Here is a 26,545-nt window from a genome sequence, read left to right as displayed (position 1 = left end):
AACAGCAAAGGGCTGCTATCATTTCAGCGGAAATCCTCGTAAGCTGTTAATCTGTCATGAAATATGAGGTCTGTATCAACAGACATATACTGACAAAACATAAATTTGATTTCAATGCAGTGACAATGAAAATTGGTTTGTAGAAGCATAAAATTTCTTTTATGCAGTTGATCCTATAGTGAAATATTTAGTCACCATCTCATTTTCATGCTGTCATCACATGTTATTGCAGCTGCAAGGAGTGATTGTCTGGAAATCTCCCCTTTTTGCTGCATTTATGGAAACTCTGACATCCAAGATTTCAAAGTTAACCCGCCTTAAACTATTTTAAATCAGTCTAAGTTCTTATTATGCTTTTCCCTCTGCGGTTTTTTCCAGGTGAACTTTTCCTGTCAGCACATTGTAATTTTTGAATGGAGTGTTTTAAGAGGGGGCAGAGTCTTACACATTGGATGCCGTAGCGTCTTTGAACGCATCACAAAAGAATGACTTCAGACTGGCTCCTACTTGTAATAGCAGAACCACAAGATGTTAACAGTGGAAAAAATAATAATAAAGTGATGAAATGCTCAGTGCAAATGATTGCCAATAACAAGTATGTTGCAACATGTATGTGCAATTGTCTTCATGTTGACAGCTTCCAGGAATTAAAGGGAAAAATCTGGTAAATAAATTATATTTAATGCACACATGAAAAAGCACCTCCTCGAGCTCTTCTAAGTTTATAAACGATTTATTTTTAACTTTTTTTTCTTAAATAAAATGCAATGCTTTTTATGTATTACGTTACACTTGAGCTGAGGAGGTTAGCTTGACCTCATTCGTAATGGCTCAATTGATAAATCGGTTTATTGTGAGTTAAATGTGATAAAAACAACACACTGAGAGTCAGATTTTCATAAACGCCAGATGTGAGATGTGATACAACTTCTGAAATTCCCTAATATAAATGTACAGAATAGCATGTTGCAACCTGGGGTGAGCAAGTCTGACTCATACGTGTAACTGAAAACGCTGTTTACAGAGTCAGGCTCCGGTGTGGAAACACGTCCTGAATGCAGCCTTTTAGTCAGGTTTAAGTGTTCAATATCTCTGTGTAGGTGGAGACTTGTTGCCGGCTGTTTCCCTAAAAAAGGCTTGTGTAACTTTTAGTGACGTCAAAAATCATTGTTGCACCGCTGATACACGACAGCAGCAAAGTGAGGATTATACACTATGCGGTGAATGTGATTGATGTTTCCAGATTTTTTTTCTTTTCTTTTTTTTGTTCAAAGTGACCCAGATGTTTCTTGGAAAGGAGAGTGCTTAAACAGAGGCGGTGCTGGCTGCAGTTTTAGACATTTGTTTACAAATGTGTTAATTTTTTTCCTTATGAATATGCAACTATTTACTAAAAAGAAAATACAAAGAGAGGCGATAACTTGTCCTGTTTTCCTTTTCTTTGTTTGTTTGTTTGTTTGTAGATTTGAGAATTAATTTGAATGCCTTAAACACAGTAGCATATAAACAAGGAAAAGAAAAAGAGAACAAAGATGAAAGTATCTATTGGTCTATTTTGTTATGAGAATGATGATTATTTATAATCACCACGGCCTAATGCTGCGTAGCTTTGCAGAATGATAAAGTCCCTATGATTGGGCTCATTGGCTGACTCGATCCCATCAAGTGTAACTAGAGCGTGATCTATTAGAATACATATGTTTTATTGATGTATGGGCTTCGTGTTTATCCTGGCATTCATTTATTTATAGGTCGATGCTACGATTTTTTTTTCCTCCAGTAATGAATAGGATAAGCCTTGAAGCTTATCCACTGCTCCCTTTCATCTCTCCCTCTCTTTCTCTCTCCCTCCCCCCCTTCCCTCCCTCTGTCTATCTCCCTCTCCCTCCCTCCAAAAGCCAAATTGAAATACTGTATTTTTTTTTTTTTGAGCCCCACTCCTACTGAGTTGTTGCTGCAGTCTGTCAGTATCAATGATGTGGAAGCGTTTGAACGTTATCCCGTTTTTAGCAAATCCTCCACATTATGTAACTTTGACTCTGTTTTACATTTGCCACTCTTGGAACAACAGGGGTGTGTGTATTTGGGGCAGTCCCTCTGCGTCCTCTTAACATTTCTTTGCAAAAAGGGATTTATTTTTTAATTTCCTCTCCTGGAACAATGGCCATTAAGAGCTCTTGCCAACACTTTGGCACAGTAAAAAGCTGAGGTGACATGTTCACTTGTCAGATATTTACAGCTTTTATTGTGCTGTAGTGTTTTTGTCCTGACAGAAAAACTGCGTTATGACTTATTACAGTTTAAATCAACACAGAGAGACCAGAAAGACATTGTGCCTTGCTGGATTTGAGCCAGTATCAGTTCTTTTTTTTAATATATACCATGCATAAAATTTATACTGTGCATATGGGTCTTGAGATAAATCAAATTATTTGGTTCACCGGGGTCAGAGGTCATTGCATTCCTCAGCATATGTGTCAGTCAGGGGCGCTGGGTTAAGATTAAACCCACTGTTAATAAGTACTTAACAGGTGACGCTGCCATCATGAGGCAATCACATGAGGTGGATAAAATGAAAGAGAAAAAGGAAAGAGTGAAGGAAGAAACGAGAAGGAAAGAGTTTCTTCCTGTAATTACGGCTTATTTTGACTATAAATTAAGTTTGTGAGATTTCCCTTGTAAAACATGAAACACTGTAACATAATTCCCTATTTACTTTGTAAATGGAAAGCTTGAGTCGACAGCCTTTATGAGTTTGCGCAGTGCTAAAGTACACACATTCACACCCCTGTTGAAACACACACCCCAATGAATCCGATGAGAATGATTTCATAATCCATCGCAATAATAAACTTCTTTGAACTGTTTAATTGGCTCTTCCTGGAACGGCACGGCTTCGCTTCATTTGATCTGATGAAAGAGTAATGTTGCTTCTCCCCAGGGGGAGCATGCACAACGGCGCACAAATAATGAATTAAGAACACTACTCCTTTTTTTTCAAAATGACTGCCATAATAAAGCAGGAAAATTCACGATGCACTTACACCAGTTTCCCCTAAATTGCTTTTATGTTTACTTGCTTATGTATTTAATTTTCAGAGCTGGCTTTAAGTGAAAATAAATCCCGATTTCTAAAGGGTAATGGATTGAGTTCACATGAAAAGTGTCATCTGAAGGAACCACTGTCGATAGAAATGCTTGGAAACGCTCCAGAAACATTCCTCATGTGTGATTCTGCGAAAAGTCACACTTGCACTGTTCTGGGAATGAATAGCCTGTGTAGCAAGTAGTGACATTTGATTTAAAGGCATGCAGTGCATGTAAAGGGGGGGGGGGGGGACTGAAGTAGGCTATGCAAAAGAGAGAATGAAATATGTAAAATTTAAACTGACAAAGTCATGATGGTTTGGGAGAATGTCCTCTCTGCTAGGCTGAGGAATATGAATAGTGACAGTCTGAATAGAGAGTCTGTGTACAGCAACAGTATGGTTGCAAAAATGAGCTCATTACTGGCAAATACACACACACATACACACACTTTCTTTTTTCATTACTATGGTGAGAATATTCCATTTACATCTGCTAATTGTAACCCCTAAAATGCCAAAACCCAAGACAGGGAAATTGGTGTACCACCAAAACCCCTAACCTTAACTGAATTATTTTTCCTCAGTTTTATCCCTTAAAAATCTCCTGAGACTTGTCAGGAAATCTTTAACACACACACACACACACACACACACACACACACACACACACACACACACTGAGCCCTCATGACTCTGCAGGCCAAGAGAACGATTTACATGATTTTATAAGTGTGAGATAAAAATATGGGAGAGTATTTTTAATGTCCTGGTAAACACACACTTAGAGGGATGTGGGCTTGTCTCCATGGCAACACTAGTCAGAGCGTGCCCGGCCTAGCGTTTTTGACAGTTTCTCCTGATGATGATTGATAATTACTACCTGACTTGTTGTCCCCATCTCCACAAACATATGGCGAGATCTGCCCCCCGCCATATATCTGCCAAAATGTTCTTTTTTCTGATAATAGCTTTTTAATGTTGCGTTTTGTTGTGTATGCATAGCAGCCCCCCCCCCCCCCCCCCCCCCCACCACCACCACCACCACCACCACCACCACCACACACACACACACGCACCCCCTCCCAACCCCACCCCTTTGTAATTACATTTGCCACCGCTCACATACTTATTAGAGAAAGGAAAGAGAAATAGATAGGAGAAGCAGGAGAGTGGGAGAAAGTCAAAAACAGGCAGCAGAAGGAGGGGGGGACAAAATTAATTTAACTTTCAATTGATGTGTTCTGCGCACTGCTGCTGGATTTAAATTTGACAAATTGTCAGGATTAACAGAAAGAAAGAGCATTTTACAGTATAGTCACATATTAGAAAATAAACACCAGATAATAGCCAGTGTGGTGGGCTGTAGTTTGAAATGGCAAGCGAGACTCTTTATTCCATATCTGTGTGCGCGGTATTTTATTATGCAGTGTGTTTGCAAGCGTAAAGCTCATATTTAGATGCAATTGGAGGCAATCTTGTTATATTCACAGAGGCCATAGAGGAGGATATCAATCTATAAACATGATTTATCTACTGTGCACTGTCTAAAAAGGCATTAGCATAGGCCCTCTGTTGTGGATCTTATTACCTGACTGTATGCTGAAACCACAGACTAACACTGCAGACCTGACCAGCATTTAAAACATCAGCTAAATTCAGATTAAACACTGCACTCTTCCTTTTAAGCTTTTAGTAAATTGCACCTACATAGACAATTTAAAAAAATGAGTTTATGTGACAAAAAGATGACAACTGTTTCTTTTTGATAAAACACGCAGACCCGATCTGCTTCTCGGTAGGTGTAGGATGCTTCATAGAACATTTTATTTCTAATTTTCTCTTCCATTTAATTGGCCTCCATAACCTCTACTTCCAGGAACAGGAATATTATCAGCATCTGATTATGTCTTGTCATGTTCTGCTGGCTAAATCAGATAAACACAAGTATCTGATTTAACACGTTTGTAGTTACAGATATTCTAGTTCACTTATATCTGGCTGGCTCATATAATGTGTGGCTCACCTGCAGCAGGCAAAAGCAGGGCACTCTGCAGAAACCGAAGTCATTTCTAATACTGTGTGATTGAGGTCTGCCACAGGCTATGGCAACAGACAGGCTCTGTGAAGGAGATAATGATGCATACACACACAGCTGTCAGTCAGCTAGCTAAGGGGAATCGTCTTTGAGGGAAATAAAAACAGACTGTAGCCGATATAATGCGGTGTTTGTATAGGAAATGATAGGATTGGGGGAATAGACTGGAACGGGATGTCAGAGTTGTTGGAAACGAAGAGGAGGTCTGGTAAAAATCTCACACGGATTCCCATCTTTGCATTGTGAATATATTAACATAATCGCACTAACATTAAGCGCACATTAGAGAGAGCAAGTTAGATTTTTCTCTGACCACTAGTGGTACCAAACCATGCAGGTAGCTGGGTGTTGCTCCCCAGCCCATAACAACACAGAAAAATTAAAAGTATGAAAAATACTCTGAACTGGGAGTCTTCCAGCCATGGCTGTGTATCCTTGGGATAATTGGCAGACCAACTGTAGGATAAGTTCCAGTGAAAACTTATTTTGGGGCCTAGGTTGTTGCGTTAATGTTGACTCACAACAGCAAAATAAGTCACAGTATACAGTACACCCAATTCCGACAGGTTCAACAACCCACACGCCCTTTTTTATTTGTAAATTGTCTTAATTACTTTATGGTCTGTAAATAGTTGTCATTATCAATAACGTGCAAAGAAAATAAAAACTTCAGTTCTTAGAAGCCTCCATTCATCTCCTCCCTACGTCGTTTCCGCCCGGACCTGTTTAAAACTCGTCCCTGACTTCTCTTTTAGTTTTTCTTTAAGTATAGATTCTAAAGATATGAACAAGATAATGAAATGAACGAAATGGCTGTTTTTGTTTGTTCCTTCTAGCTTTTTACATTTCATATATAATAACAACTGTCAGTGTTTGGTCAGTACACATGTGTTTGACTTGCTTCGCCAATAAAAAAAAAAAAGATTTCCATGTTAACATTTATTCAACTGGCTGTGTGAAATATGAAAGGGATTACCAGGAATGACCCACCCAGCCCTATGAGTTGTGTCTGTGCACTCACTTTATTCTACTAATTTCCCACTAAATGGCAAACATAGCTGAGCACTTAGAAGCTAAGGAGTTGGATATTTCCCTCGAAGAGTGAATATTTTACATAGATAATAATATTGACATTGTCTCCAATTTAATGTTGTTAATTTAAATCATTTTTCTATTATCCTAATAAAAGGAGAGGATAAGTGAACCTCTTTTCACCTCCTCTGAATTAGGTTTTAAAAAAATTTACACAGACAAAAATAGAGACATCAAAAAAAACCCAATAATGGGCTAAGCTTCTTTGTGTGTGTAATTTGGGCAAGCTTGCTCTTTAAAAAACGCTTCGAGCAGAGTCAATCAAGGTGCTGTTGGAAAGAAAGAGCTGTTTACAAGAAGCTGTCGAGGACCTGGGGATGAGTCGGTTGTACCTCAGGGGGACTGTTGTTAGACCTCTTTTAGAAACAGGTCGGCTTAATCCCTGCTTTTTACTCGGGCCATGCTCTAATAGCCTTGTATTACAGTGATTTTCTGTGTGTTAGTAGTCAGAGCAAGTTCCTGATACAGGTACTCTCACCAAACACAGCACCAGTGAAAATTTGAAATTGTTGCTCTTGCTGCTGGGCTTTGCTGTGTTTACTGATTTTTATCTCTTTCGCTCTCCTCTCCCTCTGTTAAATTGGAAGGTGAGTTTGTTGTTGTTGTTTTTAAAGGCTTGGCACAGCTCAGATGTGTTTTTGTAATAACAGTAACGTGTAACTATTATCATACCTAGGAAGAAGCCAAATAATTCCTCCTCATTAAATTCAGAATAGCTCTCAGGCACAGCAGTATTAAAATATCTTCTTATGCTGCAGATGCATTCATAGTCAAAAACAGGCAATAGCGGTGATGAAAATATTTCAGTGTTACTGATGTGAAATCCCCCTGAGGTTGACCTAGTATGAAATGCCGCACTCTTGGATTGTTTTGTGTGAAATGTTTTGCACTTTATCAATGATAATCTTCCCCTGTATATTTATGAGAAATTAATTAACACTTGTATCATCTATCAACCTACGGAGGTTTTGATGATTAATAAAAACAGTGTACTGTGTCCACCCACACACACTCGCTCGCTCTGTGGGCGCATTGTGTAATTTTTGATGATTGCAGCGATGGAGATGCTTGAAGTATTGCTGTTCATTAAAGTTTTTGTGTGTCTGTCTGTGTGTTTATGTGTCTCAAATGACTCTGAGCAGAAACGTGCCTCAAGCGTAGGAACAGAGGAATAGCTCTGCTGTCAGATGTGACAAAGTGAGAATTACAAGTATGTCAAAAGTGCCTGATGTTAGTATGCGAAAGGTGACGGCAGCTTCAGTCGCGGCATAATCGCGGCGAGGAGGAGGCATCTAATGCTGCTTTACATGAGGAAAATCAAGAGAGCTGTTTTGGTTTCGGTCATGATATTGTGAAATCTGTGTTGGGTTAGTTTGCTTGGTTGCCTCATAAAACAAAGAATGTTTGTAAAAGTATTCCGATCCTTTCTTCCCTTTGTTGATGCTTCGCTCTATTATACCATCACTTTTAAATTATGGTCATAGTGTAAGATAACTGGTAGGACTGCTTGTGTTTTCGGAATCTCTGCAGACTGCAAGTGCAAAGTCACTTACAGTCCATACACACGGGCAAAGCGGTCACAATTAGGAATTAAAGATAGGAATCAGAATTTCCTTTTTTTTCTAATAGGAGTGTGTGGGTATAATTAAAGCCAGCTCTGATGAAGGGCACTGTTGAGAGAGATTTAAGCGAGTCTTTTAAACCAAAACAGTGAGTGTGGGTGGAGAATGTGTGTTTTTTAAATATCCAGTGGTATTCGGTAAAAAACAAATCTATCACATCCTGATTTACTGCCAGCTTGAAAGGCAAATAACTGTTGTTTTAATTTGTGGTAAGCAGCGGCGACCTGTGCAGTAGGTTGTAGTACAAATGTGCTTAGGTGTTGTGTATTGCATTCCCCTTGAGAACCTTTTGATTAAAATTGCTGGCAATATGTGTCATAAATACCAAAAGAGCAATAGACAAGGTATTGACTCAGAGATGAGCCTGAGGAAGAAACATTAGCCCAGACGTGCTTTTTCCATGAAAGTGTGGTCAGAAACATCCAGTCCTTGAGAACAAGTACTTGAAATTCCTCCAAACTCTGAGCTCTTTGACGTACATATAGTGAAGACACATGGTTGCCCGTCATCGCTGGCTGAGGAATCAGTCTGGTACTGTTGGTTTGTTGCTTAAGAGCCTCCCTTGTCACTTCATTGTGCCTCCGGTGGAGTTGAAATGTTTCACCAAAGTGCAATATCACTTCGCTGATCGCACATTTAATGCTCCACTGCTCTACAGATTAAAGTCTGTGTCTTAAGCGTTGTATCAGAGGGCACTTTGTATCATGATTTGTCATGTGTTATTCATTATTTGTCAGGTTTTTTTTAACCTTTGGTTGTTTTGTTTGCATTGTGACAGCCGCTATTATTGTTCCTTATGAGTCATATTTAGTTTTATTCTATTTTTTTTTTTTGTTTAATTCTCTAAGTCTGCTTCTGTTTTCCGTTTGAAAAACTTCCCCTTTTTCCAGTGGCATCTTTTTATGCATACATGGAAATACAGCTGCTCGGTCCTCAAAGAGTCTGTCCCGGTGCTTTATGTTGTATAACTTGCGGTAAATTTCCGATGCGCCACTGTAAGCTTGTATAGCAGACCTGAGTGACCTCCTTTGTCTGAGTGTGGGCGTATTCACAAGTTTAGTTTCATTTACAAATCCTTCCCTGAGGACTGCTTCTCACCTGCACAGATAGAGCTCTTCTCTCTCACAACTTTACAGTGTGTTTAGTTAAAAAAAAAGCCCTTACATTTACTGAACCTTCAGCATGTAACTCATCAGGGAGTTACTTATTGAACTAATTGACCTAGAGGATCTCTCTTTGGAGAATTCCCATTGATTGTAAGCTCTGGAACATAACTCCACTCGTCAATATCTCTGCGCTGCTGAACTGACTTGAGTGGTTATGCTATATTTGCTCTAAAGATCCGCATGTGCTTAGAGCTTCATCAACAGGATGTTACATAATTTTATTTTGGTTTGCTGTGCTTCTGTGGTTTTGTTTGTTTGTTTTCTTTGGGTTTTTTTATCAAGAATTCTGTCCATAAATGTCGTTAATTATAATTTCAAAATTACATTTTGCCATATTCTATCCAGGGGGACATACTGTACTGTACAGGCAAGGCCTTGTATTGCAACATGAATGTTACCTTTGGCTGCGGGCTATTCTGATAATTGCTGAGTGGGTGTCAGGCCTTTAGTGAATTTGCAACCAAGTAAGACAACAAAATATGTCAAAACATGTTCTTCTGGTGCTTGTTCTTGAAATACCACACTCATCCTCACTCTCCTCTTTGTTTGAACTTGAACCCCATTAGCTGAAGTTAGATGTAGTTGAAGTTCAACTGTAGAATTAAGGATGTGCGCAGAGGCATGAGTGGGAGTCTGGTTTCATGAAAGCGTAGATGGGGCATTCTTCCCCAATTGCAGTTTGTCTGGGGGATAAAAACTCTCATATGTTCCTCTTTCAAATGTGATGAGTCAGAACAGTCATCACTTCAGGAGGGAAATTATCATTTAACTTGTCTACAGTTGAAAAAAAATGTTATTTATTGAGCTGAATAAGGTTATCATAGTTAACCTGAAACTGGGTGTAAAATACACTGAAATAAAAAGAAACAATAGGTGACTGTTGGTCATGAATGCTCCTCTAACAAATCCCTGCATTGTAATAATTAAAAGGATTAACACTAAAGCAAAAAATCAAGCATTTATAGCACTTAAAAGTGAACTGAACAAGAAAATCCACAGATAAGTGTTTAGTTTGTCATTTGAAACTTTGTAGCATTTCTGAACAGTTTTTACTAATGATTTATTTCAGCTTGACCTTTGTAAATGTCAATAAAATGAATGATCAACATTTATAGCATCCTCGTTGTATATTTGCATAATAAGATTACAAGGATGATTGTAAATTAACGTAAGTCTACCACACTGTGTAGTTCCCCGAGGCAGTTACAGTGGTGCTAACAACATGTTGTATAAGGAGTTTTTGGTCATTAAGAAAAACAGTAGATTCAACTTTTGACTTGAAAATAGCTTCAGAGAAAAAATGCAAGGGGTGCCATGAGAAATGTAGCTTTAATATTGAAAAAATGAAGTGGTGACATTGTGTCAGTATGCATGTTATAATCTTCTTACTATAATACATGAAATCTGTTTGTTTGTTTGCCTCGCGTACAATGAGGAGTTGAGCAACCAAAATTGGCACACAGGAACATCTTCGTCCCCTGGAGGTTCTTATCTATATCAGATAATATCATGTCATCATGTTGCCTAGCAACTACCTACAAATGGGCTAAAATGACCCATTTGAAGCTTTATGCAACTGTAACACCTCAGAAAAGCAGTCTGTCATTCTTTTTTCATGACGGTAACATCTCAATTATTCCCACAAAAACTTTCATAATGCAGGATCTATTATGTCGTCATCTTGCCTAGCAACCACCTAACAATGGAATAATGTAACAGGCTAAACAATACAATAACATGGAAATGTACTAGTGTTAGAAAACAAAGGCGTGAGTAACTCCCACTCTTTCTGTATGACTGCACATTTATGGTAATACAATCAAGATTCCCATTAAAGAATAACCTTAATTTATGGGATTAGATGCTTTCTGCCACCTTTGTGTACTTTTCTAGCCTAATCAAACTTTATTGTATTTTTTACCATGATAATAGCAAGTTAAAAATCTAGTCTGTACCAAACTTTTTGCAGTTGTCGAGGACTTTCAGTCAAAATTATTGTTATCCATGTGAACCTTTAACAACATCTTTAAAAATTTCCTCTGTTTAGCTGTTTTGTCTTGTTTCATCTGTGCCAAAGTGGTGAACTGATCTTTCAGCTGACCAAAATTGCCATTCTTTTAACCGATATTGCTGGTGTGGCTAAAATTAGGAAACCACTGCACACATCTGTAGTTGTAAGTGATTATTTCTGTCATAAGTGTTACTCCAAAGTGCCAAATGAAAGGATGAGTTGGCCACTAATCCTGTAAAGCACATCAAAGTGTTTTTCTATCCTCTAAGCCTTTAATTTCAGTTTGCCAAACAAATACAAAAACAGGCACAGCACAATTATTTGGCCCATGCAGCCCATCAGCGTGATCATTTGTCCAACTACTTTAAAGAGGATCTGTGAAGCCACCCTCCTGTTCATTAAGTGAGCATGCAGATATTGCACTTTTTCAGTCAGCTTTGTGAGCTTTATCAACTGAGACATCCATCACTTGAATTCTCCAGTTGGCTTGATATGTCTCTCTACTCACAGCAGCCTCTCAATCAATCAGTCCATTTTGTTGTGGTTCCCTGTGGCTCGCCTCTGTTGATGCATAGAACCGTCAGAACCCTTCCTGAGCTGTCTCTAATGAGTTTTTCATTATCAATGACATCAGCTGAATAGCAATGAAACAGAGGTGCCAGGGCTGTGTCTAATTGAATCTGAGGGGGTAGAAATTATTAGACAAAGCAATGTTTTAAAGCTGTTAAAAGCATTCAGCTGCATCCTGAGATCAAGTGTTCATCCTGTGCTTCTCTGTGCTGAAGTCATTGTGACTTTCGTGGCTCATGATGGGAATAACCCTTATCCATATATATGAATTTAGTCACTATTTTTTGTTTTACTATAACACCAGTGTCTGGTGATGGTGTATGTGTGTGTCTGCATGTGTTAGCAGTATGCCTTAGGGCTTTATGGGGGACTAGGAAAGAGTCCTCTGGTCACTTCAGTGCATGTCTCCCAAATAAGCAGAAAGCCACAAAGTAAGAAATTATTAACTTAAGGGGAAGCTTGGTCAGCATCCATTTTTGGTGTATGATTATAAGGTCCATATTTGGCTTGCAGAGGGGAAGTATCAAGTGTGCTTAAATGATCTCGTTCTTTTCTAGTACATTGACAAAAACACTTAATGCCCACAGAGTGTTAAAAATACCACGTCTCCCAGGGTGCTGTAAAATCATCGTCTTGTGATGTTGGCTTTGTTTTTCTACAGACTATAAATGTCTGTGTTTCCATTCGACAAAATCGATCTGCACAGAGTCAGTCCACGTCTTATTTTCTTTGTGTTATTCTAAAGCTGATGACTCCTCCCTTACGCAACTCTGCCACGAGGAGAGCAGATCAGCGCTTCTTCTGCAGCACAGAAAAATTGCCTTTACTTGACCTTGTGTGCTTGTTTCTGTATATTTACAAAAGTACATGAATGCACCATTTAACCCCTATCTGCAGCATCTGCCTGGCTGGTTTAAATGTGTTCTGTTTGGCCTCTGTCAATAAGTCACTGAATTCAGATTCACTCCCTGCCCTGTTGCAGAGTGTTATGCAGCAGCGTTTTGCAGTAATTGCAGCTTTTTCTTACGCAGCAGTATTTGACTTGATGAAAAATGTAAACAGACAGGCAGGTTATGTAACTCAGTGTATGGTGTCAGCGAGGTTAGTGATTGGACTAAAAACAGAACCACACTGAGTGTGTGACCTTACTCGGACCTGCGATGTTTGTTTAAATCTAATGTCACATGTTGGAGGATAAATCTGGATTCAAACCTGCAAGCAGTCATAATAACTCCTCTTATATTTGTTCTCTATGAGATATGTTTTCTTAGTCATCTCAAGCTTTCATTTTCTTTTTTACTTTATATTTATGGCTTGTGTTACTTACATAAAGCCTAAGCATCACAATTTGGCTTAGACGAAACATACTGTGATATTTTATGGCTTATGTCTATGACCCTTCAAAATTAAACATAAGTAAATACAATAAGATGTGTTATTTTTCAGTATTAATGAGTAATTGGCCGAATAAAAGGAGCCGGATAAGCACCAAAGTGGATAAACAGTGGAGGGAGGAACACACCCAGCGCTTTCTAAGTAAAGATTACAGCGTTGAAAACTTGTTTTTTTAGTGCCAAAGAGATGACAAATGCACAACAAATGTCCTTGGAATTTTCCCTGTGCTGTTTCTCCGCAGCGTAGCGGTTGTGAAAATAACAACATGAAGTGATGGGTTGCTGAGTCGTGATCATTTTACCCTTTTAATGACTGCCTCTTAGTTTTATTCAGCTCTGGTGTTATTGTAACATTCTCTTGATGGGAATTTGATCCGACAAAAATAATCACAGAGTCCTTTTGGCAGAGAACAACCTTGGATGTGATTTAATTGTCATTGCAGATGGAAAGAAAGAATGTCGACGCTGAGAAATACATGACTGAACTTAGAATATTTGAAGTTTTTCTTTCCCTCTCCTTTGAGCTTATCTCTGTTTGTGTTGCTGCGAGGAGGCAAGTCACTCTGCCAAAAAGTTACATTACAATTGCGGGTTGACATAAACGTGGGTGTACAAAGGACTTGGAGGGCTTAGATACTTTATTGTGTGTGTAATGTGAACTGAGCAATTATATCTGCCAGCCTTTCAAACAAAGAGCTCCTATCATGCAGGTTCATGTGTTTTTAATTAACAGCGTTGAGCTTTAAGACATGAGAAGACTAACCAGAGGGAAACCAAAAATAGAGTCATGATTATGAGTTCATCTGATGTGCTGTAGTACAGTGTAATTATTTATGTTGCTTAGAATCGGGGGGGCAAGACAAAGCATTTTTATGTTATATATGTTGCGGTTAGAAAAAAATACAAGCTATGTTTGTCTAGCATCTGTGTGAAATATTTCTTTTAGCACAAACTGACTGTTTCAAATTTCTTCCCTTTTGTGGGTTTCTCGGTTAACCAGCATCTGTCATTTTCATTATTATTCTAACTGCCTGACTGTTATGACGCCCTCATCTGTAATCTTAAAAATACATCTGTCTGAATTTAAAATGGAGTTTCTCTTTTAGGCTGGGAGTGAACTTGAGGATCGTGTTTACTAGCACATTGGAGCAATTTGGCAGGCTGCAACCCCATTCAGCACAATGTTGCACTAATCCAGTTTAAAAATAATTAGCTACAGGCTAGCAGGCCTGTGAAATTCCTTTCCCCTGATTGTAAATGTTCCTGTCATACCCTCCCTCTAAGTTCCCAGGCAAGAAATACATATTTGGGTTTAAAAGGCGTTTTCTTTTTAAGTCTTTTTTTTTTATTCTTCCTGTAAAACAAAGTATATTATTATGAAAGAATTAGATGTTGGCAACAAAGAGCTGAAAGTATTCAGTGATTTTAAAAAGCAAATTTCCATCTAAATGGATAAATCTAATTGTCATTGTTCCCTTTCCGTCAGCTCCCAACCTGAAGGGGCGACCTCGGAAGAAGAAGCTGTCCTTCTCTCAGAGGAGAGACTCCCAGAGTCAGGCTCAGGGTCAGGGGTCATCAGGGTCAAACCAGGGTTCGACAGCAGTGACAGCACAGGAACCCTCTAGTCCAGAGGGCAAAATTACAACCAAGGTAAGATGAGTTACATTCCCTCAGGGAGTATTTACATGTTAAAACTGGGACATGGGCTAAAAGCAAATATTTCTTAAAATAAAATGGAGAAGTGTTGCCATAAAAACAGCTGCGATATCACGGTAACAAGCGTCCACTAGAGGATGCCTCATCAGTGTCACTGTACATGCATGCGTGAATGCTCCAGAGATAACCCTATAGATAAAAAAAATAAAAAAAACACAGACTAGAACTGTTTTGGCAGCTTTGGCTCAGATTCTGAGTTATGTTGTCCTATAATTACGGGGTTCAGGGTTTGATCCCTGGATTCTTCAAATTGGCCTGGAGGAAGCAGTCTTGCACACTGTTATGGTTAGGCTTAGTAAGACAGTAATTTATCAGTTTTAGTTAAAATTGTGGGGAAGCTGTTTGCTGTTGCCTGCAGAGCGTCCTTCACATGACTCTGAGCGGACTCGGTGCTCTGAGAGGAACTGCTCTGCCACTTCACATTCCTGCACTTTATTGGAGAAAAAACACCTTTTTCATGCCAACGCAAAGCAAAAAATTGACACTGACATGGTATCCTCCAGTCAGCAGGTCTATTACACGCATTGCCTGTACGGTATACATACACCATATATTACATTTCCTTAGAACATATAGCCATGTAAGCTAGTCTACAAGCTTACACTTACATAAATATTTGTAAAAGACATATTATAAGGATATTATACAACAAATAGTAACTTTAAAGTCCACTAGCTTTATGTTAAGATCACAGCTTTTGTTGCCAACCAGCTGCTTTCCACGTTGTCCTTGAATCTTAAGTTACAGAATAACCTTTACTTTCCTACACAATGACCAACACAGCAACAGTGTAGTCTATTCGGGACGTGTAAAAAGCAACACGATTGCGAAGGCCACGTGCTACAAAAAGGGATGTCACAAATCAACACAAATGAAGCAAGGACGACTGGGGAATGAAGACTGTTTAAAAATTATTATTTTTATTATGACAGCATTTGCTGATTATACTTCTATAATTGACTTCTTCCTAAATCTAATGTGATTTCACCTGATTAACTTATCACTGATAGATTATGATATTATGATAGGATCTTTTGTTGAGAGGTACTTTTTTGTCTGTGTCACTTTCCTCATAATAGCCTCTTACCAGGTACAGTGTAATCTTAAATTGGGTTATTAATGGGTTATTTCATATTTTAATCTAAGAACAGTTTCCACCAATGAGAAGCACTCAACTCATTCTGAAATCATGTTAGTCGATGGAGGAAACTGGAAACAAGAAATAATCATCAAGCCCCATTACTAGGTCTTGTCATGTTTTCTTTATTTAAAACATCGGTTTAGTGGTATCACTTTCTATTGATATTTTGATTTTGTACCTCTGTCCTCGTTTATTGTCTGACATTAGTCGTAATATTCCTGTGAGGGAAATATCTTTGGTAAAAGCTCTTCCACAGTCATTCCTATGACCTTGGACAGTTAAATCAATATAAGCAATTCTTTCTCAAAGCTGGAGTCAAACCTATCTGTGCCTAATCTGTTATGACCAGAAGAGCTGCTTCATTGATAATCAATGGGAGTTTTCCTCTGTGGCCATTAGGAATATTTACTTGTGCTTAAACTCTAACAAAAGTCATACAAACTGTCTGACATCATTTGAATAACACTCTGTTAAGGGTTTAATTTTCCGCTAAATACATCCGCTGAGTCTGTATGCTCTCTCTTTGCAGGTCAAACCCAACTGTAAAACGGTACCCAACGGAAAAATAACCGCACCGGCCAAACAAAAGGCCATTGGCCTCAGTAAGAAATCTTTATCCGAGGAGAAGGACAGAGGAAAGGAAAAGGAGAGGGAGGAGAGAAGCGAGAAAGAGGACAATAAAGAGGAGGATACATCAGAGGAGAGCCGAGCGGAGGAGCAGGCTTTCTTAGTAGACCTCTACAAGTACATGAAAGAAAGAGACACGCCCATAGAGAGGATCCCCTTCCTCGGCTTCAAACAGAGTGAGTAGGGCAACTTTTTCTCTTATTCCCTCACTGCCGTTGTTGAAGCAATGGAGCGCTCGAATCGATAGTAAAAAATTTGTGTGGATACATTTTTACAGGAGTTATTTTGAAAATTTAGGTCGTAACATCGACTGAGGCTGAGAGGAGATTAAAACAAATTTGGAGTAAAAGACACATGTAGGAACAAGCAATAAAAAAAAAGCCCCCAAACCTCCTCAGAATTTCCCTGCACAGAAAAAAGAAAGCACATTATTATTTGAACCCTAAAATATCGTGTGCTTGGAGAAAAGAAACACAAGTATATGTATCAGAGTGAAAGTGCACTCTGTAAGTCACACATGTCGGTGTAACGGGCAGGGGAAAACCTTGCGTGGACTCTAATCGGCATCTCTAACCACATGTTATATATGCAGAGCCCCTGTTGTGATCAAAGGAGAAACAAGTAGCTGGTTTTTAGTCAATGGTGGACTTTCTCCTATTCATCTAGAGTGTGAGAGTTTCATGTGCTCCCATATGTGATGGGCGTTATGTTTAAGGCCCCAGAATTTAAACTGCAGCCAAAATGTTAAAAAACTAACTCAGTGTGTAGTAATAATAAACTAAAGGATTAATATTCTATGTTGAGAAAAATCCCATCTAGCAGTTAGTAAAAGACTCAGGAGACTTCCTGTCAGAGCACATTTTGCCTGGCTTTTATATAAAGAGAGAATATCTTCTCTCACTTGTCAAAGGGGTTTCCTGTGAAGGCCAAGAACGTCCTCCACCAGTGTTAAAAGAACATCACATGTATGGGAAACACGTCGGCCCAAGATGAAAGATTTCTAATATAGGTCGGATGCTTAGCTTGCATTTGGTGTGAACAGGACAGAGAAGAAGAAGAAAAAACGCGCACCTAAGCATCAAAAAGGGCACACTATGGTCTCTGGAAAGTGAAAAAGTGTGTTTGCTTTATGTGTTTGATGTCGAGGCAAGACGCATGAGAATGCGGGCTCTCTTCACAAACTGTGGTTTTCAGATTTAGTTCATGCTCAGTCTTTATTCAAGGAGGGACATAACATTTGCATTCATGTCAGAGGAACCAAGGAGAATTTAGCCATTCAGATCAGAATGTAGCACGACAACTCCAGCAAATTAACGAGAGACAGGGAGAGGGGAGAGATGCCTATTGAATGTAACAGTGACAGTTTATAGCGTAGTAAAACTCATTACTCTAAACTATTACACGAAGGTAAGCTGTGGTCGACTCGACTGCGCTAACCTCACTGCGGTATTTTGACAGTCCTGTCATCTTGACTGCCGACATGTTGTTGCTTAAATAGGTCATTGTGGTTGCGGGAGATATAAAGAGGGAGCGAGGAATACGTAGAGAGTCGGAGGGAGAATTGCATACCCAACTCGCTTTACTTTTAGCTGGCATTTCTCAGTTTGAGCTCAGAATAAAGTCGAGGTCCACGCGCCAACTGTTTTACATACAGTACATGCTTTGAATCTCAAAACCAGACACATCATAAGCAAGGCCCTCATTAAATGGTGAAATCATGCTGTTTAAACTTCGTCCTTGGCAGCGAGCGCACATCAGCACATGTAAAGAGGAGGAAAAAAGGAAAACACATCATAATTAATACAATAAACCCTTAGATGTAATCAGACGCCGTTTTCATAGTCTTCTCTTTAAACTTGCTACAAATGCATTAAAAGATCAGAGCTCACTTTCCTGAAATGGAAATCCAAATTATGTTATTTCAGTTGCATTTGAGTAATAATCTTTTATGAAGTTCTCCAGAGTTTAACAAAGCAACAGATGGTTGATTGATTTACCAGACTTACCCATGCTTTGTTGGCTGGATCACTAAAATATCCATTTGACTCACCTCCAAAAAAACCCTATCTGAGCCTGAACGAAGACTATTTCTGCGTATTCCACCTCATCTTCTAGCCTTGGAGTCTTACCTTTAACACCATAATAGTGAAGCTTTACAGTCTGGCTGAGAGATAAGACCGCTAACCACTGAAATTCAGTCGGTCTGCCTTTACCTCGAATGACTCATAATCTATTTTAAACAGAGAAATGCTAATATTGCTGGTTTAGCTCAGCACCCACTTGTTTTCCTGCCTCACTCTCATGCGGAATTCATGTTTCACTTCAAGGTTTGTATGAATTAAACATCTTAGAGCTCAGGTGCTCATCTGAGACCAGCCGGCCTCATATTCAGTTTTCTGTCAAGATAAGCACAAGATGTCTTTACATTTTAGAGGCTCAAGATATTCTTATCTTTGCTGGAAGGTGGAAATGAACAATTTCTCTGTTTAATCTAGAGATCAACATGTTGTTTAGTGTTCTACTTACAGCTAATCAGTGATTCATTTGTGAAACTATGAAAAAGTCACAGAATCCCAGCGTGCAAGGTGAAATCCAATGAACTGGGGTTTTTTTCTCCCTGCTGATGTATTTAGTAAAATGAAAAGAAAAAAAAAGTGTTCACATTTCAAGAGTTGGAGCCAGATAATTTCATCCATCGGTCCATTTTCTTAAACACCTATCCCAGCTGTCATAGGGTGAACATCAGTGTACACCCTGGACAGAGAACCAGTCTATCACAGGGCTGATGCAGCCAATTTAGAATCACCAGTTAACCTAATATGCATATTTTTGGCCTGTGGGAGGAAGCCAGAGTACCCAAATAATACAATTTTTGAATTTTTAAAATGATTGTTTGTGAAACTACCCACTGATTATTGCTGTCCCTAAACTTAATGTTCCAGCTGTAGTATGCACTCTTTTTATTCCTAATTTGCATTGCTCAGTCATTTTAAAAGCTACGAGAGCACTAGCATTTGAATTGCAGAAAACAGCTACCAAGTGTGGCTGCAGTTTATTCCAGTGAGTTGTCGTCCTTCTATTTTTGTTTTGGGTTTTTTTTTTTTGTTGACTTTGCTGTACAGTTGCTGCCATTTAAGTTGCATGGCTGCAGTAGAGATTGTAGAAAGATAATTTTGAGATTGTGATAGTGGATGTAGGAGGAATAAAACAAGAGTAGAAGTAGTTACACTGTATGTTGTGAATGCCCTTGATCTCCAAGATTAACTGTTAAGTGTGAGTGTGTGCCTCTGTGTGAAATTTTTTTGTGTGTGCTTCAGTGCTCGGGCATCAGCATGTGATTGTGAACATCAGTTCCAATTTGTCTCCTTCTTCCAGCCTTGTTGTCTAATTGCCATGCCATCGGTGTGTCATTGAGGCTGCATTGTGTTCCTGTTTTGTCATCCTTATCTCAGTGATAATTGCCCCTGCCAAATAGAGGGGAATTAAGAAAAGAAATTGCTAATGACAAGACATCTAAGAAAAGGCATGTTCTCTCATTTCCTTTATGTGTCCTGTTCCCTCCCAGTCCCGTGCGCTATTGTAATAATTACAGTCGATGCATAACAAGCTAGTTAAATAGACCGTCTTTCTGTTTCTACAGTCAGAAAGCACAATACGCCAGCGTGCTCAGTTCAAACAGAAAAACCTACCAAGCTCCCTTTGTTATTCCACCCGTGCATTGACAACGGTCACAGAGAGGAGGGAAGGAAAAAATCAATGCTGTCAAATGCGGAGATAGGAAAATGTCATTTTGACAAATGCAAGGCTTTGTGTACGCACAGATTGAATTTTGATGGATTTCTCCCCAGGCGAGGCCTCCTTTTCTTATTTATAGGCCTTCATATAAAAATGTTAAACAATGATGTTACAGAAAGCAAATACAAATGTCATTGGCACAAAAGTCTCCCAATGAACTCGTGGTTCTTTGTTTGTGGGAAATATTTTCTTTCAAAGACAGACAGCCATTTGAAGCCTTTCTGAAAGCTTACACGGCTATTTTTAGGAAAATGTTACACAAGACTTTTATTTTGATATGGGCTGTCATGGGGTATTTGCATGGGAAAATCAATGCAAAGGAATTTGCATTAGTTCAAACAGAAGTTTGAGCATATTGCCAAGTGTTTGATGCTTTTAATGGTGTTTCATTCATACCTGCAGGCGGCAGCTGAGGGTTAACACATCTCTTTGTCAGGATAAAGCATATGCTGTATTCTATCACATAGTCATGATTGTATAAGTGCTCAGTATTCATTTGCATCCTTTTAGCTGAAGTGCAGAATTGTTTTGTGTGAAATTATGATGAAAAGCTGTTTTCACTTTTCCAGGCAAAGAATATGTAATTACTACTCTCTTCAGTGTGTCTCATTAGTTTATAGTTTAATCCGTGCATTCGCTCATTTATATGTGCATTATATGGTTTAAAGCTAAACATGTATTTGCCCGTACTGATGCTTTCTGTAGGCTTTTAGACTTTACCTAAAATAAAATGTCATCAGCTTTTAAACATGTTGATTTGTCAGTGCTAACAATCCATTTATGTAATAAATACAATTATAGCGCCCAGAACTACTTTTAATCTAAACAAATGACTTCAGCGTGTAAACATACCTTTTAGTCATAACACTTGTTTTGTTATGGCAGCTTTTAAATAAAAGTTTGATATTCATCGCCTTCTCTCTTGTGTAATGACTGCACATGACGTTATGTGTTTCAGCTCAGGTCCTTTCCCAGAGTTCCTAACTCCCTTGTTTGTCTTCTGTCTCTCCCACAGTCAACCTTTGGACTATGTTTCAAGCTGCTCAGAAACTCGGAGGATATGAGTTGGTAAGTATTCACACATGTGGCAATATAGTCCTGCTTTTCCATGAAGTTCCCTCCCCACCCTCTTTCTGTTTCTCCTCCAAAAATCCACACTTGCTCTTTTTTTTTCTTCTAAATTGTCTCTTCCACTAATGCTGTCCTCCAACCTGTCTTCCTTCTTTCCTCCCTGCCTTTTATTTCTCTGCCCTCCTTTTACCCCTTGAGCTCAGTCACTGTTTTCCCAAGAAGAAAGTTTCGCTCAGAGCCACTTTTAGCAGAAATGATGCTGTTGTTTCAAAACCCCCTTGGAGTGGAAAACACATGTTCCTCTGTTCTAAACTGGTCAAAAGGAAATTGGTTAAATCACTCATTTTTTCCCATTTGGAGATGAAGTGAAATGCACATACATACCCACGTGTGAGCAAGTACTATATGCGAGTTCACACACAGCCAGAGTGAGTCAGAAATGAGGGTGTATGAGGCATTTAACTTGGCAGCCTTACCTGCCTTTTATTCACTCACTATTCATGTGCGACGTATTTTCAAAGTGAAGTCAATGTTTGATATTAAGTCTTCAAGTCGATTGCTTATGCCTGTTTCTAAATATGCTAGCTGTGTCGTCCAAACAGACAACTAAACTAGGCCGTAAACAGGATACAGCTCATATAATTGGGGCTCATATCCTTTTAAAACGCTCATATCTGCAGCTGATTATCTCACGTTTCATGTTGTGGCTTTGTTGGCTCTGTGGCAGCCGTCATTCTTTTGTGTTTTGTGTTGTAGCTCGTCCTTTATTCCCATCTGTTGTGGAATAAGGAGTCGTAGCAGGAACAACTGACTGCATGATGTTAACAGAGCTTATTATGTTAGAGAATTGAGTGTTGAGGATTCAATAACTGGAACATGATGACTCATCAGCTCCCCAAGACCTTGAAATGATGTCAACTACTTATGTCTTTTATTATTTTTTGGTGTTTTTCTTTCTCTTGGTCTTATTTTTATCTCTTTTTTTGTCTCTATTTCTTTTGTCTTTTTGTCTGATCACTCTGTATTCTCACCCATCGCTCCAGATCACAGTCCGCAGACAGTGGAAACATGTATATGATGAATTGGGCGGCAACCCCAGCAGCACAAGTGCCGCCACATGTACACGGAGACACTACGAGAGGTGAGTTATTATGTCGGGTAGTTATATATATGACACATTGTTATGCATGCACATGTGAACAGTCTGCATCGCCTGAAGTGGGTAAACTCCTTCACAGCTACATCAAATGTACTTTCACAATGCTTTATTTGTAACATCAGGACACAGCAGGACACATATTGATCTTATTTACGGAAAGTCAATGTACACATGAAGAGCAACAGTGGGATGCCGACTGTTTTAGCATGTAGCTGTAATTGTATTTAGAAATGTCTTCCTTATCCTATGGACCTAAATCAATTCATAATGACATGAGATTTGGTTATTTTCCTTGCCTCAATTGATCAGTTGTGTGGCACAGTGAAACCAATTGTGCTGTAATCTGTTCCAATTCCGCTCTACAAACAAACCAAAGAGGATTAAGGAGTTCAAAATAACAGCAAAGTTTTTAATTATTAGCTGACCTATATGAATACGCATGCAGTCTCTCCATTTTCCACTATATATGCATTACAAGCACAGAAAGCTGCGGGATAAAATGAAAACACCAGTTTAATATATTCATTTAATCGTTCAGCCTGATACTGCAGCATTTTCAACCTCCACATTATAATCACTCAGATGGTATTACAAAACCTAAGCAAGCATATGGATATGATCCTAAGGGAGCTGTGTGGTTATTAATGCAGGGCTGCTAGCACACACTCACAAACACACACAAACACACACACACATGCAAACATACACACACAGCCACTTTCCCAAGGTTAAACAAATGCCAAATACGATCTTCCCAGCAAGAGATAACCAGTCGCTCATGAAGCAGGTCATTCCTCCGGGCCTGTGACCCTCTCCACATCCCTCTGGCTGCTGCAGGTTTATGCATCAGCACAGTTCAGGCACACACACACACACCTATCCGTAATACAGCAATATGCCAGCAGTGCCATATGAGGGAGCCAGGCACCTTCATATTGTGTCAAGATTGCATGCTGTAAGCGAATTCACGAGCACAAGCATTGGCGGCCAGGGCAGTTTTTCCAGGAAATTTGCAACACCATATTTGTGAGAGTATATTATTTTAGGTGTTGAATTTGTTGACAAGCTGACAATGCGCCTCTAAATGTTCAGCTGCAAGTGCCTCCAGTGTTTATGCTGCATTCCCAGTTGTTTCTCCGAACTTCAAATAAGAACCTGCTGCAAACTGGATGCTCTTATTTCTACTAATAATAGACGTGACTATCAATTCATGGCTTCAAATATGATACTGGGGAAAAAAGAAGTCTTTGCTTTTTGTTGTTGTTGTTGCAAAACTCAGAATCCAAGACGTGTTTCATCCTTATTTTGTGGAGTGCAGCAATTACTTTGAAGTAAAACGCTATATTGTTCATTTGTCTGTAAGGCATAAAATAGGGGTGTAGGACGAATTTGTGGGAAGCGCTGAGGTGTGACTGCTGCTGCGCTGGCCTTTCCCTCTCCAGCCACCGAGAAGCAGCTGAGAGAAAATAATGCTGAATCAATACAAAGCAATAATATCCACACACTGCAGTGAATATCAGTCTGACAGAGAGAAGGTGTAAGAAGGAGGGGATGGGGGTGACTGTGTGTGTGTGTGTGTGTGTGTGTGTGTGTGTGTGTGTGTGTGTGTGTGTGTGTGTGTGTGTGAGAGAGAGAGAGAGAGAGAGAGAGAGAGAGAGAGATATCAGCTGAAGCTGAGCAAGTTTCCATTCAGGGGAATAATTTTAGCTGAGCCTTGGTGTTTGGACTGCTTGGAGGGCAATTAGCTTCATTGTATTAACTCAGCAAACACGGCCATTCTCTCTGCATGATGAATGAGGCTGTTTGTGGGCTCGCTGAAGTATGTGTTTGTTCCCCAGAGGCGTCTTTGTTTCCACCTTTAATCATTAGTCAACGTGCTACAGAAATATATTTCACAGGGAAGAATGTACAGTGAACAAACTGGAACAACACCTATGTTTTCCTCATCTCGCAGAAGGATCACTTTGATTTGTCTCAGTGGGCCAAAGTAGAGTAGAGCAGGAAATAAGTCTCCAGCTAGTAGGAAAAAAGGAAACAATATTTCAGGACATAATTGCTTTCAATTAAGTGGATATTCTTGGCTGTCTTGGTGTTATTTGGGTTAAAGACTGTGAATATCCACAAGCATTCAGTGCTCGTTTTAAATTATACACATTATCCCTTTACAGCCCTAATGGTAAAATCATATGAAATGGTTTCCTAGGAGATGTTATTGTGAAAGATGGAGCCAGGGGCATAATCACTATATTTATGCTGTCCAGGAGCGGGCGGTAATCACTGGTAGAAATAGAGTTACATAGCTGGAATTGAACAGGAGATAACCTCAGCTAATTGTCATTTTCAAAGTTACTGTTGTTTAGGCACAGAGCGCCCTTCATTAGTGCGCAGGGAAAAATCAATGTAGAAATGTCCAAGCCAAGGTCTGCCGCTGCAGCTACGGGGAAGCTTTAATGATATTTATTTAAACCGTTTCCCGAGATTAGCTGTCAGGGCCCAGCGCTCTGAATTAAAAATGAGGTCATGAAAAAGATGGCATCAATAACCTTGAAATAGACTGCCTTTTGCTTCTGTGCTGTGCCATTTTCTCCCTCCTCTCTCTCTCTTTCACTCTCCCTCTCCCCGTCTCTCTCTCTTCCACTCCCTGCCTTGCACTTCATGCTGTTTCTTTCATTATACAGGTCAGCGCCTTTTAACAGCTCCTACATATTTAATCTTCCAGGTTTCCTACGTGATCTCTTGTAACAGAAACATCACATTCCACCATCTCTGTTCATTTCTGCCTGTTACGGATTTTTAATACCTCACCATGCCTTGGCACTCTAATGTAATTGCACCACGGGGTTGGTATTGGTGTGGGGGGGGGGGGGGGGGGGGGGGGGGGGTTGGAGGGGGAGGTGGGGGGTATCCATGGCAACAGCGAAGCAATTTAGAATAATTTGCTATTTAAAAACTCTGAGGTTTTGGGTAATAGCAGAAAACGCAGATGAGGGGTTTTTGGATTAAATCATTTTGTCTATAAAGTAATGGATGTTTGCCAGATGTACTGTACGCGGAGCCTGTGAAATATTCTCTGGCTCAGATCATGCAGATATGTGTTTCTTTTAAGACAGATGCACGACTGTTCCAATTTTAGTCGACTAGATGTTTTATTGATTCAGCCTTTATTCATTCCTCCTGGTATCGATGTTCTTTTGCATTCACTAAAGCTGCTTTCCAGATATAAAAATACATTATTAGGAAACCTTGAGTCAGTCCTTGCTCTGAGAATTACCGTATAATACCACGGGTTTCAAATTTGGGCAAGAGAGAAAGAGACAGGATTGTTTTGTAAATGTTATTCTGAACTCGTCAGCGTCTCGCTCCGCATTGTCCTTGCTGTGTTGCAATACATCAGATGTAGCGCATTATATTTTTACACTGAAACACAGATTTAAGTTGGTCTGTTGTCCTGCAGCAGAGGGTATCATTAGATTGCAGTAAGAAGTGGTGTGGAAAGAGTATCACCTTGTAAACCTGAAAGAAGCAGGATGAGACGTTGATAGAATTTAATAAAGAAGTAAAAATGGTTGACTATTTTAGTTTTTAAAAAAAAGAAAGAAAGTAAAAAAACAGGAGAGAGATAGGACAGTTGCAATATGATAACATAGTATTTACTCTCAGCATTCCTTAAGACTATAATAATGTCTCAACATGTTGTCTGTATCAGAAGGATGGCCAAAGTCTTTGTATATCCATGAACACTTCCACAGAATGTGGACTTGAGCTAGAGTGGGAAGGCAGCCAAAGAGCTGCATGTTCTTTACACTAAAATAGCAGGCAGCTATTTTAACATCTGAGAGCGAGATGGTTTCCCCAAGACAAATGCTTTATTGAGCATTCAGTGATAAAAATCTCTTCTTCTTTCTTTTTTGCAGCCATCTAACAAATCACAATATCGGATCATTTCTTTATGTGTCAAATTTAATCAAAAGGTCTGAGGGGTTTTTTCCCCCAGTGG

At 39.3% G+C, this 26,545-nt stretch overlaps 1 protein-coding gene across 2 annotated transcripts in view; it reads left to right on the top strand.

The window, feature by feature from the left end:
* The window catches only part of arid5b (AT-rich interaction domain 5B), a 75,048-nt gene that overhangs the window by 39,131 nt on the left and 9,372 nt on the right, over positions 1-26,545 (top strand). For both annotated transcript variants that reach the window (XM_076891534.1, XM_004551416.6), the window contains 4 exons: positions 14,526-14,689; positions 16,426-16,699; positions 21,334-21,386; positions 22,433-22,530. In XM_076891534.1, the coding sequence (XP_076747649.1) occupies positions 14,526-14,689; positions 16,426-16,699; positions 21,334-21,386; positions 22,433-22,530 (589 nt within the window). The remainder of the gene's footprint in view (positions 1-14,525; positions 14,690-16,425; positions 16,700-21,333; positions 21,387-22,432; positions 22,531-26,545) is intronic.

The sequence above is a fragment of the Maylandia zebra genome, linkage group LG13 (genome assembly GCF_041146795.1).
Source record: "Maylandia zebra isolate NMK-2024a linkage group LG13, Mzebra_GT3a, whole genome shotgun sequence".
NCBI classification, from domain to species: Eukaryota; Metazoa; Chordata; class Actinopteri; order Cichliformes; family Cichlidae; genus Maylandia; species Maylandia zebra.
This window is presented reverse-complemented; position numbering and strand designations above follow the sequence as displayed.